Source organism: Silurus aristotelis (genome assembly GCF_946808225.1).
Source record: "Silurus aristotelis genome assembly, chromosome: 12".
NCBI classification, from domain to species: Eukaryota; Metazoa; Chordata; class Actinopteri; order Siluriformes; family Siluridae; genus Silurus; species Silurus aristotelis.
In genome coordinates this window covers 28,441,387-28,455,723 of record NC_139585.1, presented here as the reverse complement: position 1 = coordinate 28,455,723, position 14,337 = coordinate 28,441,387, and the positions used below count along the sequence as shown (strand labels likewise).

Below are 14,337 nucleotides of genomic sequence, written 5' to 3'. Positions count from 1 at the left end.
AAACCACAATTTTATTACTAAACTGGGGTGAGTACAATATTCCTGATATAGATTAACCAAGCAAGTGCTCCAAAAAAATGTACTTGTGGATTATTTCCCAATGAGGGTTTTGGGACTTTTAAGTCCTGCTTGGTGGATTGGCATGACAATCAGATGTGGAGATTAAAATGCTATGCAATTTTTAAATATAATTGTTTTAGGTGTACAGAAAAATGCACTTTCAGCTAAAACTTACTGTATTACTGTCTTTTTAAATGAAATGTCCATGATTATGTTGTAATTATTACAGGAAATACATTGTAGTTATGATATAGAAGTAGAAAATTTAAAGCAAATGTTAGTTCCTGGGCACTTGCAGAACTCAACAGTCAAATAAATATGAGTTACAATATGAATGATATTGTGATCTCAAAAAAACAAAAAGAAAATAATTGTAACCTGTAAAGTGAAAAGCCCAGCGACCAGGGATATGGACATTACTAGATGAAGACAGCTCAGGGGCACTGTTTACTGGAATGGTGAAAAATTTGCTGTGCTTCATGCCATAGCCAGCCTGAAAAGATAATTTTTATGTTAAAAAAAATATATAAATTAGACCTAATTAAGGAAAATGAAAAAAAAAAAAAAAAAAAGAAAAGAAAAGAAAAACTGTCCTAGACATTAAAATAATCAGTCAATATATCAGGATTGAAATGAAATTTACACTAATGGTATATGTACATACAAAATGTTTTATCTTTTACACCTTTGTCAAACGTAATGCCTTTTTTGCATATGATTTTTGGAGATTAAATGCATTGTTTTACGTGTTTTTAAAGGATGAATTGCTTTTCTACATGTACACTAGAAATGTATATAATCATGAAACTCTCACCAGCCAGTAAGGGGATGGAATAGATGGAATGGTCCCATAGTTCATTAGAATGAAAGACTGGCCTCCACCATCTGAGGCCAAGACGACTTGAAGTGTTGCACCCTGACAGAGAAGGACAATTTGATTAATATTGGGTGCTTAAAGGGCAAAAGACTGAATCATCTGTTTTGACGTGTACCTGGAAGGCAGAAAATTCAAGTGGGACATTTTCCCAAGTGGAGACAAAGACCCAGGAAGCAGAAAAGTAAACATTGGGGAACATCCTGTTAATTTCTTGGTTAGTTTGATCTATAAGAGGTCCGCTTGTGGCCTGCTCATAGGTCCATCTTCCTCCACTGTCCGAGTCCAGATCAGTCCACAGTGGTGCAATGATGTCTTCGCTTAGATTTCGGTTGGGCACTTCATCATCGATATTTGGAATGAAGAAAGCAACATAACCGTCCATACTCAGCTGAGAGAGAGAGAAGATACACATTATTCATCTACCAGCATGGGAAAAAGTGCTTTTCATGTGAAATTTCATTTCAGCTCATTACATCTTTAAAGGAATGCAAGTGAACATGTGAATAATGTGATAAACATATATCCTAGATGTGATAAATTCTGTACAAATGCAACTTAAAATGAAACATTTAATATTGTGAAATTCATAAAATTTATTTTATAAATAAAATAAGAAATTTCTAATTCCTGTATTTGCACTTACATTGAGTTGAGAGTAGGTGTTTCCACCGTAATTGAATGTTTGCTGCAGCTGAATTGTTTCATACATTCCATCACTGAGGAAAAGTTGTGTTGCTCCTGGTCCCACTTGAAACAAGGGTGAACCTGAAACAAAACAGCAATAAGAAAACACTGTTTAAGTAATACATTTTAATTTCTACACAACCTTAAGTATTTTTCAAGTGTGGCAACCTTTCACACACTGAATATGAACCATTAACATTTGCCTTTGTCACTTGCTAATGTAAACATAGTGAGATTGGATACACACTGTATCATCTTTACTATTTACAGTGCTTCTGGAAAGAATTCAGACAAGGCAACATTTCTGTGGATAATTCTAAACATATAAAAGAAGGAAGACATGTTACACATCTATATGCTGCATACACACAGTGTCAATGAATCCTTACCTGGTGTCGTTAATGGAACTGCATGTCATTTTGTGAACAAACCAAAGAAGAGTATAGATGACAAAAGAAGAATACAAATAAATGATTTACCTCCATCATGTTACACATTATGAAATCAATTAAGGCATGTATAAAAATGTATAAGACCTCAAATTATTTAGAACAATATAATGAATTGATCGAATGTTTACACATTAATATGTAAACACACTGTCAGTGAAACTTCACCTGGTGTTGGTGGTGTTGTTGAAGTGTCTGTATGTGAGAGACAGAGAAATAGAGAGAAAGATGGAGAGAACTGTAAAAATTAAGCATTTTCTAAAAATAAAAATGATAATAAATGAATAAATAAATAAATAAACAAACAAACAAAATTCATAAACACAGTGTGAAAAAGATTATAATGACCTGTAAATTGAAAAGCCCAGCGACCAGGGATATTGACGTTACTAGATGAAGACAGCTCAGGGGCACTGTTTACTGGAATGGTGACAAAAATGTTGTTCTGCCTGCCATAGCCGGCCTAGAAAAATTTTATTCAAATAAAAAATCAATTTTTTACCTCATGATGAATACACGGAAAGGGAATTATACTTTATACTTTATTTTTACTGGAAATATTTTTAACTATAAAGTTCTCACCAGCCAGTAAGGGGATGGAATAGAAGGAATGGTCCCATAGTTCATTAGAATGAAAGACTGACCTCCACAATCTGAGGCCAAAATAACTTGTAGTGTTGCACCCTGACAGAGAAGGACAATTTGATTAATATTGGGTGCTTTGAGATCAAAAGACTGAATCATCTGTTTGGACTTACCATGAAAGAGGAAAATTCAAGTGGGACATTTTCCCAAGTGGATACAAAGGCCCAAGAGGTAGAAAAGTAAACATTGGGGAACATCCTGTTAATTTCTTTGTTAGTTTGAGCTATAAGAGGTCCGCTTGTGGCCTGCTCGTAGGTCCATCTTCCTCCACTGTCCGAGTCCAGATCAGTCCACAGTGGTGCAATGATGTCTTTGCCCAGATTTCGGTTGGGCACTTCATCATCGATATTTGGAATGAAGAAAGCCACATAACCGTCCATACTCAGCTGAGAGAGAGAAGATACACATTATTCATCTACCAGCATGAAAAAAAATTGCATTTCAGCTCATTACATCTTTAATGTGAATGCAAGTGAACATGTGACCATGTGATTAACGTGATAAACATATATCCGTAATGTGATAATACAAACCCGATTCTAAAAAAGTTGGGACACTGTACAAATTGTGAATAAAAAAGGAATTCAATTATTTACAAATCTCAAACTTATATTTTATTCACATTAGAATATTGATAACATTTCTAATGTTGAAAATGAGACATTTAAAAATGTCATGCAAAATATTGGCTCATTTTGGATTTCATGAGAGCTACACATTCCAAAAAAGTTGGGACAGGTAGCAATAAGAGGCCCGAAAAGTTAAATGTACATATGGAACATAAGGAACAGCTGGAGGACCATTTTGCAACTTATTAGGTCAATTGGCAACATAAGTGGGTATAAAAAGAGCCTCTCAGAGTGGCAGTGTCTCTCAGAAGTCAAGATGGGCAGAGGATCACCAATTCCCCCAATGCTGCAGTGAAAAGTAGTGGAGCAATATCAGAAAGGAGTTTCTCTGAGAAAAATTCCAAACAGTTTGAAATGATCATCATCTACAGTGCATAATATCATCCAAAGATTTAGAGTATCTGGAACAATCACTGTGCATTAGGGTCAAGGCCGGAAAACCATACTGGATGCACGTGATCTTTGGGCACTTAGACGGCACTGCATCACATACTGGAATGCTACTGGAATGGAAATCACAACATGGGCTCAGGAATACTTCCAGAAAACATTGTCGGTAAACACAATCCACCGTGCCATTAGCTGTTGCCAGCTAAAATCTATAGGTCAAAAAAGAATCCATATCTAAACGTGATCCAGAAGCTCAGGATCACGTTAAAAGGCTCATTTAAAATGGACTGTGGCAAAGTGGAAAACTGTTCTGTGGTCAGACGAATCAAAATTTGAAGTTCTTTTTGGAAAACTGGGACGCCACGTCATCCGGACTAAAGAGGATAAGGACAACCCAAGTTGTTATCAGCGCTCAGTTCAGAATCCTGCATCTCTGATGGTATAGGGTTGCATGAGTGCATGTGGCAAAGGCAGCTTACACATCTGGAAAGGCACCATCAATGCTGAAAGGTATATCCAAGTTCTAGAACAACATATGCTCCCATCCAGACGTCGTCTCTTTCAGCGAAGACCTTGCATTTTCCAATATGACAAAGCCAGACCACATACTGCATCAATTACAACATCATGGCTGCGTAGAAGAAGGATCCGGGTACTGAAATGGCCAGCCTGCAGTCCAGATCTTTCACCCGTAGAAGATTGGGGCATCATAAAGAGGAAGATGCGACAAAGAAGACCTAAGACAGTTGAGCAACTAGAAGCCTGTATTAGACAGGAATGGGACAACATTCCTATTCCTAAACTTGAGCAACTTGTCTCTTCACTTCCCAAAAGTTTGCAGACTGTTATAAAATGAAGAGGGGATGCCACACACTGGTAATGGCCTTGTCCCAACTTTATTGAGATCTGTAGAAGCCATGAAATTTTTAAATCAACTTATTTTTCCCTTAAAAATATATGTTCTTAGTTTAACGTTTGCTTTGTCATCTATGTTGTATTCTGAATAAAATACTGAAATTTGAAACTTTAACATCATTGCATTCTGTTTTTTTTCACAATTTGTACAGTGTCCCAACGTTTTTGGAATCAGGTTTATAAATTGTGTAAAAATGCATCTTAAAATGAAACATACTATTGTGAGATAAGAACAATATTAAAAAATGCAGTAAATGAAATAAAAAATTTCATATTCCTGTATTTGCACTTACATAGAGTTGAGAGTAGGTGTTTCCACCGTAATTAAATGTTTTCTGCAGCTGAATTGTTTGATACATTCCATCACTGAGGAAAAGTTGTGTTGCTCCTGGTCCCACTTGGAACAAGGTTGAACCTGAAACAAACCAGCAATAAGAAAACACTGTTTTAGTAATACATTTTATTTTTTACACAAACTTTTTTAAACTTTTCACACACTGAAAATTAACCATTAACATGTTCCTTTGTCACTTGTTTATGTGAACATAGTGTGATTGGATGCACACTTTATTATCTTTACTATTTACAGTTCTTCTGGAAAGTATTCAGACAAGGCAACATTTCTAAATATTACATTTATTAGCTTTAATACGACGAAATTATGATTGATCTCAAAACTATTTTAATTATTACTGTGGATAATTCTAAACATATTAAAAAGGGAAGACATGTTACACATCTATATGCTGCATACACACAATTTTAATGTTTATTGGCCTCATCATAGCACAGAGACGACGTTAGTTAGGGTGGTAAATGACCTGTTATTGGCCTCTGATCAGGGTTTTGTCTCCTTACTTGTTTTGCTCGACCCTAGTGCAGCTTTTGACACCATTGATCACACTATACTACTTGCTAGACTTGAGAATGTTGTTGGAATAAAGGGAACAGCTCTCTCTTGGCTCAGGTCTTATTTGACAGATCGTAATCAGTTTGTTGATGTAAATGGTGAGTTCTCCACACTCTCTGAGGTAAAGTTTGGTGTTCCTCAAGGATCTGTCTTAGGCCCTCTGCTTTTCTCTTTATATATGCTGCCTCTTGGTGAAATTATTCATAAACATGGTATTCGCTTCCATTGCTATGCTGGTGATAGACAGCTGTATATTTCAGCAAAGCCAGATGAGAGAGATCAGCTAAAAAATTGTTGAGAAGTGTGTAAAGGACATTAGACAGTGGATGCTTGATAACTTTCTTCTGCTCAACTCAGATAAGACGGAAGTACTTTTACTAGGACCACATGCAGCTAGAAGCAAATTTTCCGATTACGATGCTGAAACAAAAACACCATGTTTCAGCATGTACGGCTGTCAAAGACCTTGGTGTGATTATTGACTCGAGTCTTTCATTTGAGGCTCACGTGAATAATATCACCAGGATCGCCTTCTTTCACCTTAGAAATATTGCTAAAATTATAAATATGATATCGTTACAGGATGCAGAAAAACTAGTTCATGCTTTTGTTACTTCTAGATTAGACTACTGTAATGCTTTACTATCTGGGTGTGCAAATAAGTGCATAAATAAGCTTCAGTCACTAGATCTAGGAAACAGCGTTCCAATCAGTGTTCGGGACTCAGACACAGTCTCAGTGTTTAAGTCGAGGTTGAAAACATATTTATTCAGTCAAGCCTTTGATCAGTTGATTATTTCTTAGGTACACAGTGACATTAGCTGCACAGTGACATTAACTTTCATACAACAATAAGGACAATTAATAATCCATATCCTTCTCTTTCTGTCACGCTCTTCTCTCTCTCTCTCTCTCTCTCTCTCTCTCTCTCTCGGTCGAGTTAAACTTGCTCCTGAGGCTCCAGTAATCCTGCCCCTCTCCCCTCCGTGGATCTTCCCACTTCGTCCAGGCCTGTCTCTGGATAGTGTTCTCTCCGCCTGGAGGCCACTCTGTGCAGCTTGGGACGGTTTCTCATCAACGCGTTGGGTAGTTCCATGAAATTCCGGAGTAAGAACCGGCGCTTTGAGGATGGATTGGACTGTAGTTAATGTCAACAGTCTCCTACACTGACTCAGGAATACAGTTTGCTTCTGATCATCATCACTGTAGCCCGCAACATCGTATATCTGCTATAAATGGAAATTCGGTTCAACCCAGATGAGGATGGGTCCCCTCTTGAGTCTGGTGCCTCTCAAGGTTTCTTCCTTATGCCATCTCCGAGAGTTTTTGCCTGCCACAGTCGCCACCGGCTTGTTTATCAGGGACAAACTTACTCATAAAGAATATATTTACTCTTAATCACCACATTATCTGTGTAAAGCTGCTTTGAGACAATGTTCATTGTTAAAAGTGCTATACAAATAAAAATGAATTGAATTAAATTGAATAATGAATCCTTACCTGGTGTCGTTGATGGAACTGCATGTCATTTTGTGAACAAACCAAAGAAGAGCATAGATGGTAAAAAAAGAAGAATACAAATAAATGATTCACCCCCATCAAGTTACACATTATTATGAAATTAACTAAGGCATGAATAAAAATGTATAAGACCTCATATGATGTAGAACAATATCATGATTTGATCGACTATTCACACATTAAAATATAAACACACTGTCAGTAAGACTTCACCTGGTGGTGGTGTTGTTGTTGTTGGTGTTGTTGTTGTTGTTGAAGTGTCTGAGACAAAGAAAGGGAGAGAAAGATGGAGGAAACTGTGAAAATTAAGCATTTAAAAAAGTCCCTGCAATATTTGACTTATTTACATGCTCTATTACTTGTACAGTATAAAGTAAAGAGGGATTGCATCTTTCTTGGCCCAGGAGAAAGCCTTGTATATAATTAATAAAAGATTATAATGTCTGTTTTGTGAAGAACAGACCAAATAATTCTAACATCAATTCCATTACCATTAAATCAACAACTTAATTTAAATATTTAAAATATCATAAATAATGAATTGACATGAATATTCACACATTAATATGTAAACACACTGTCAGTAAAACCTCACCTGTTGATGGTGGTGGTGGTGTTGTTGATGTTGTTGTTGTTGTTGTTAATGAAGTGCCTGTATTTGAGAGACAGAGAAAAGGAGAGAAAGTAGGAGAGAACAGTAAAAATTAAGCATTTAAAAAAATAAAAAAATAAAAAAATAAATGTAGTGTCTGGCTAGTGTCTTTAACATTTGCAGTTCAATAAAAGGACAAGCACCACTTTGGGGGGGTCGGGGGATTCGTACCACAGTGTCGTACCCCCACACCAAAGATACAAAAAAGGATAACCCCTAACCTCTCTATCTGTCTTCAAATGAGCATTCAAATGATAACACAAGCCAGTCTCTATACACACACACACACACACACACACACACACACACACACACACACACACACACACACACACCACCCTGGAAGACGCAAAGCCAGATTACCCCCTTGGCTTCTCTGGTTGACTTCACAGGGACCCTCAAACTATAAAACGACCAGCATGTCCTGACCATCCAGTTCTGATGCCCACTGGGATCTACTAGAGACCTGGTTGAATGCCATGACTGGTACCCTCTGCCCAAGGCTACTAGTGACCTGCAGAATCTGAGCCCAGAACAGCTTGGTGATAACCTGTGTGCTGCAAAGGGGGATGAAGCAAGCATCTCCAGCCTGGAACAGGAATCTTCAGCACTGAGGATCCAAGCTGAGGAGGCTCAGAAGGACCCAGCATGTGCTCACGGTCAGCTGGACTAATGGCAGAGACTCAAATACAGCGCAGTACGGCAGATGGGAAAGACACAGAGCTGCAAAAAGAAAAAGATAAACTACGAAAGGCCCTGACTGATCTCCACGTAGACACCGCATGCCAAAATCAGCGGAAAAAAGACACCAGAGAGGAGCTCGGTGAGAAACTCCCGGGAGCTACGTCTCTGTTAACGAGAGCAGAGACTGAACTAACAAAAAGACCCACCACAGAATTTCCCTTAACTAGTTGACTAATACCCCCTGTGGCAGCGGGGGCGTGGCCGAGTGCCGGTTTGTGAATGGATGGCGAGGCCGGGAGCAGGTAGAAACAGAAATGCCTCACCTGAAGCAAATAATGTCTATTAAATGTTCTCTCTCTTTCAGTGATCGGAGGGGGCATTTAAGGAGGAGCACGAGGATGTGTTTGTGTGTGTGTGTGTGTGCTAGAGACGTGTGATTGAGGCACTGAGCATGAGAAATAACGAAACATTCAATAAAAGTGACGTGATTGACTCAGACACGGCCCTGTCATGGTGTTCCTTTCCTTCGAAGCCATACGCTCTCCTACAGTGGTGCCAAAACCCAGAAATGTGAACGCAGGACAGAAAAAGATGGAATCATCACCGTTGACGGAGCTAGTGAAGGCACTTGCCGAGCCCCAGCAAACCCAACACCAGGCCCTCCTCCAGGTGCATCCCGAGCAGGAACAGCGGTTTAAGAGGGTGGTCCGAGCAAAGGCTGAGGATCGGGCGGCGTTCCGGAGCGCTCTGAGCTCTGAGCATTCACGGCAATGTGCGTAGATGGTGTGCGGCATGCCGGGAATGTCATCTGGTGAATCTGCCGGCCATCCCAAAAGCGCCTTTGCGCCTTTTACCATTAATCAAGGTCCCCTTCGAAAGAATTGGCATGGACCTCGTCGGGCCATTAGAGCGGACAGCACGCGGACATTGCTTTGCGTTAGTCATAGTGGATTATGCGACGCGATATCCGGAAGCAGTGCCTCTCCGCAACATCTCCGCACACAGTATCGCGGAGGCACTCTTCCGCATTATCTCCCGAGTCAGGATCCCAAAAGAGATCCTGACTGACCACGGCGTTTATGTCACGAACTGTATGGGTTAATGGAGATTAAATCGATCCGCACCAGTGTCTATCATCCGCAAACTGATGGCCTAGTGGAGCATTTCAACCGAACCCTCAAAGACATGATTTGGAAGTTCGTACAGGGAGATGCACGGAATTGGAATAAATGGCTCGAGCCCTTGTTGTTCGCAGTACGAGCGGTCCCACAAGCCTCCACGGGGTTTTCCCCCTTTGAATTACTATACAGCCGTAAGCCGCGCGGAGTGCTGGATGTCCTCCGGGAAAATTGGGAGGAGGGACCTTCGAGTGCTAAAAATGAAATGCAATATGTTCTGGATCTGAGAGCAAAACTCCACACATTGGAAAAACTAACCCTGGGGAATTTGCTTACAGGCTCAAGAACGGCAATCCCGGCTGTATGATAGAAGCGCGCGGCTTTGGCAGTTTTCACTGGGAGATAAAGTCTTCGTTCTGCTACCCATGTTGAGCTCTAAATTACTCGCAAAATGGCAAGGGCCTTTTGAGGTTACACGGCAGGTGGGAGATGTCGACTATGAGGTGCGGCGCACGGACAGGGGTGATGCGCTCCAGGTGTACCACCTGAACATCCTAAAATTATGGAGCGAGCCGGTGCCTGTGTCTCTAGCAACGGTGATTCCAGAGAGGGAGAAGCTGGGACCGGAGGTAAGACAAAGTCATGTCAGAATCCACCTCGGTCCCCTGTGGAGACCACCTCTCGCCATTGCAGAGAGCACAGGTTGTAAAATTTTGGGTTGTAAAAAGGTTGCAACATGAGTTTGCGGATGTGTTTTCCCCCCTGCCAGAGTGGTTGAACCTCATAGAACACGGGTGTCGTGGTGCGCAGTCACCCGTACCGGCTGCCCGAACACAAAAAGAACGTGGTTGGGAGGAACTCCAGGCGATGCTTGACATGGGAGTAGTCAAGGAGTCCCACAGCGATTGGAGCAGCCCGGTGGTCTTGGTTCCCAAGAGCGACAGGTCGGTCCGGTTCTGTGTGGACTACCATAAGGTTAACGTGGCGTCAAAATTCGACGCGTATACAATGCCCCGCATCAACGAGCTGCTTGATCGGTTAGGCGCGCCTTGCTTTTATTCGACGCTGGACTTAACCAGGGGATATTGGCAGATCACCTTGACGCCAATGTCCCGGGAAAAAACTACCTTTTCCACTCCGTTTGGTTTACACTAATTCGTTACTCTTCCGTTCGGTTTGATCGGTGCACCGGCGAAGTTTCAACGTCTGATGGATCAGATTTTCCATCCTCATAACGGGTATGCTGCTGCCTATTTAGACGACATTGTCATATATAGCAACGATTGGCAGCGGCATTTATAGCACCTCAGGGCGGTCCTGCGAACAAGGACACAGGAATGCCTCTTCTCTCTCTTTCAGTGATCGGAGGGGGCATTTAAGGAGGAGCGCGAGGATGTGTGTGTGTGTGTGTGTGTGTGTGTGTCAGAGACGTGTAATTGAGGCACTGAGCGCGAGAAATAAAGAAACACTCAATAAATGTGACGTGATTGACTCAGACACGGTCCTTTTGTGGTTTTCCTGTGAAACCATATGCTCTCCCACACCCCCTAATACCCACAAATTCCCAGTTCCAAAGGAGGGTGAGAACCCACTACTCAGGACGTTGCCAGAGAGAAAGACTTCTTAAATATCCGTGCCTTCCAATCACAATCTCACCCTGGATCCTGAATTAGAACTGAGGATTGAGAAAGGGGGGGTGGTGTAAACCCGATCCTGGACCGCCACTTACATGGCGCTTTACATCTCCACAGCCATCGGGTACGCACTGAACCTTGGCCTTACCCTATTCCTGTTCAAACGAATCAATGGAGTACATAGGTCAATGAACAGGTGCACTGCCACTATTCTCCGCACTTTTAGGCGGGACCACCGAAAATGTGGGACTCAGTCAGAGACAATGCTAAACCTCAATATGCTCAACCCTCGGGCTGAGAAACCAAGGGCTGAGAGAAGCTAGAAGCTAATGCCATTAGGCCACAATGATCCACCTGCCTTCTGACCACCATGATCTACCTGCCAGCTGAACTTCATAACTGTTGGCTGATGCTGTCCCCCTTCATTAAAATTCATCCGCCAAAATGGGGGGAATGTAGGGTCTGGCTTGTGTTTTTTAGATTTCATGCCCCAGGCATTCCATTTTAACCTTTAACATTTGCAGATCAATCAAAGGAAACCCCCCCCCCAAGCACACACACTCGGACACCCCTATTGAGGCAGATCTTCCGGCAAGCTTTACCTTCAAGAACTTCTCCCACTCTGATCTTCAGGAGAACCTGGAAGAACATCTAACTTCCTCCTAATGGACTCTTCAAGAATTTCTTCATCTACTGCATCCAGACTCTTGTTCAGCACAAAGCTAATGCAAGTAACGTTTTTTCCAACCAGTTTGAATGCGTGATTAAGCTCGAGCCCCTTATTTTCAAGGTGAAGTTGAATTTCTTGATGAGTCTCGTCTAGGTGGTTATTTTAAAGTTAAGCTTGCCGTTCCTTTTCTTCCTTTCTCTCTATTTCTTCTTTTCCCTTCTCTTTCTCCTTTTACCTATTCTTAATTTATGTTTCTTTTCTTTTTTCTTTTTTCCTTTCTTTTTGTATGTTTGTGTAGTTAGTTCTATGTACATTTCAAAGTCTCTGCTATATTTGATCGTAATACATGCTCTATTACTTGAACGGTATAAAGTAAAGGGGGATTGCATCTTTCTTGGCCCGGGAGAAACCCCTTTTATAGAATTAATCAAAGATTATACTGTCTGTTTCGTGAAGAACAGACCAAATAATTCTAACATTAATTCCATTACCGATAATTCAACAACTTAATTTAAATATTTATAATTTTATAAATAATGAATTGATCGAATATTCACACATTAATATATAAACACACATTCAGTGAAACTTTACCTGGTGTTGTTGTTGTTGTTGTTGTTGTTGTTGTTGAAGTGTCTGAGACAAAGAAAGGGAGAGAAAGATGGAGGGAACTGTGAAAACTTCATGTCCCAGGCATTCCTTTTAAACTTTACCATTTGCAGTTCAATCAAACGACAAGCACCACATTTTACACCTCTATTGGGGGGGGGGGGTTCGTACCACAGAGTCGTACCAAAGATTCAAAAAAGCATAATCCCTGACCTCTCTATCTGTCTTCAAATGAGCATTCAAATAATAACCAAGCGAGTTTCTATACCTGGCCCTAGTTCACAGTACACACACACACATACATGTGGGGATCTTCCCCAAGCTTTACCTTCAAGAACTTCTCCTAATCTGATCTTCAGGAGAACCTGGAAGAACGTATAACTCCCTCCTAACGGACTCTTCAAGAATTGCCTTTGTCTACCGCATCCGGACTCTTGTTCAGCACAAAGCCAATGCAAGTAATGATTTAACCAACCAGGTTAAATGCATGTGTCAGGGCGCCACCGGCTTCGCCTCTCCTCTGCGCCCCGCCTGCACGGAGCGCTTTTCCCTCATACTAACTACCAACACCGAAACCCTCGTTCCACCCGGCCTACTAAAGGCCCTTGCTTCTTCAGGGCTTCGTCCGTTATTGCACGTTGTGCTAGGAGGACTTCCAGACTCTCTCGCATCGTGTGGACCTCGCATCTTCCAGGCGTACCACGGATATCACCTTAGCGCTATGGCTACAATTTCGGACTGTGTGGGCCTCGCCGCTTCCAGGCGTACCACGTATATGTCAGGCTGCAGACGCGGAAGCCGATATAGTCCGATCATTGTCCTTTTATTTCAACAACCGTACAACACAAAAACACTCATAAGCCGTTGAAAACAACAAACAAAGACATCCGCTCGATACGCGTTGTCCGCTATGAGTTCGAATGTCCCAAGCATAATCCATAAAGCCTTCGGCAATGAGTAATCCAAGTCGGAAGTGGAATTCGCATATACAGCCGGCGGTCGCGCAGCCACGCGATTGTCCAGCTTGACAATATAACGACCGACAGCCTGTGACTCAAGAACGTGAGTTTATCTAGTCTGATCTTTCATGAGCCACAGCTGTCGGTAATCTTGGGAAGCAGCGTGACTGCTATCGAGCGGGGCGTGGCAGGGTGGATCTCTGACAGCTACAGACGGGGGCGTGGCAGGGTGAATCCCTGACAGCTACAGAGGGGGGCGTGGCAGGGTGAATCCCTGACAGTACCCCCCCATCCAGGGGCGACACCTGACGCCCCAAAACCCACCTATGCCAGGCGGGCCAGGGCACTCCGAGGAAGGCCTCCTTAGACGCCTGGGAGCAACGGAGGCCTGGTGAGCATCCTCTGCGGAGAGCCGGCATGGAACAACACCTTGCAGGAGGATCCAGAACGAAGCCACGCCCTCGGTGCTGACGGGAGGCTGAGTAAAGCCCCTGGCGGGGATTGAAGCCGGAGCGATCTCCATGGCGGGGAACCGGAACTGGACGCCAACCATGACAATGACCGGGGAGTGGAGGACATCCCGGGCGGAGACCAGGAGCGTCGTACCACCCTCTGAGGGACCTGGAGGACCGACGTCGCCGTCAGAGGGACCTGGAGGACCGACGTCGCCGTCAGAGGGACCTGGAGGACCGACGTCGCCATGCGGGGATCCTGTGGGCGATCCGTCGTCCTGAAGAGGACCTGGGGGCGAGACGTCGCCCTCTGTGGAGCTTGGATGCGATCCTTCGCCCTGCGTGGAGCTTGGATGCGATCCTTCGCCCTGCGTGGAGCCTGGATGCGATCCTTCGCCCTGCGTGGAGCCTGTATGCGATCCTTCGCCCTGAAGAGGACCCGGGGGCGAGACGTCGCCTTCTGTGGAGCCCGGGGGCGA

At 42.7% G+C, this 14,337-nt stretch overlaps 1 protein-coding gene across 1 annotated transcript in view; it reads right to left on the bottom strand.

The window, feature by feature from the left end:
* LOC310734700 (uncharacterized protein) overlaps positions 1-14,337 on the bottom strand; it is a 133,110-nt gene that overhangs the window by 84,117 nt on the left and 34,656 nt on the right. The window contains exons 17-28 of the mRNA XM_083557068.1: positions 12,433-12,474; positions 7,060-7,077; positions 4,943-5,064; positions 2,829-3,101; positions 2,653-2,754; positions 2,419-2,533; positions 2,239-2,265; positions 2,011-2,028; positions 1,581-1,702; positions 1,053-1,325; positions 875-976; positions 439-553 (exon numbers count right to left, since the gene is read on the bottom strand). Of these exons, the coding sequence (XP_083413194.1) occupies positions 439-553; positions 875-976; positions 1,053-1,325; positions 1,581-1,702; positions 2,011-2,028; positions 2,239-2,265; positions 2,419-2,533; positions 2,653-2,754; positions 2,829-3,101; positions 4,943-5,064; positions 7,060-7,077; positions 12,433-12,474 (1,329 nt within the window). The remainder of the gene's footprint in view (positions 1-438; positions 554-874; positions 977-1,052; positions 1,326-1,580; positions 1,703-2,010; positions 2,029-2,238; positions 2,266-2,418; positions 2,534-2,652; positions 2,755-2,828; positions 3,102-4,942; positions 5,065-7,059; positions 7,078-12,432; positions 12,475-14,337) is intronic.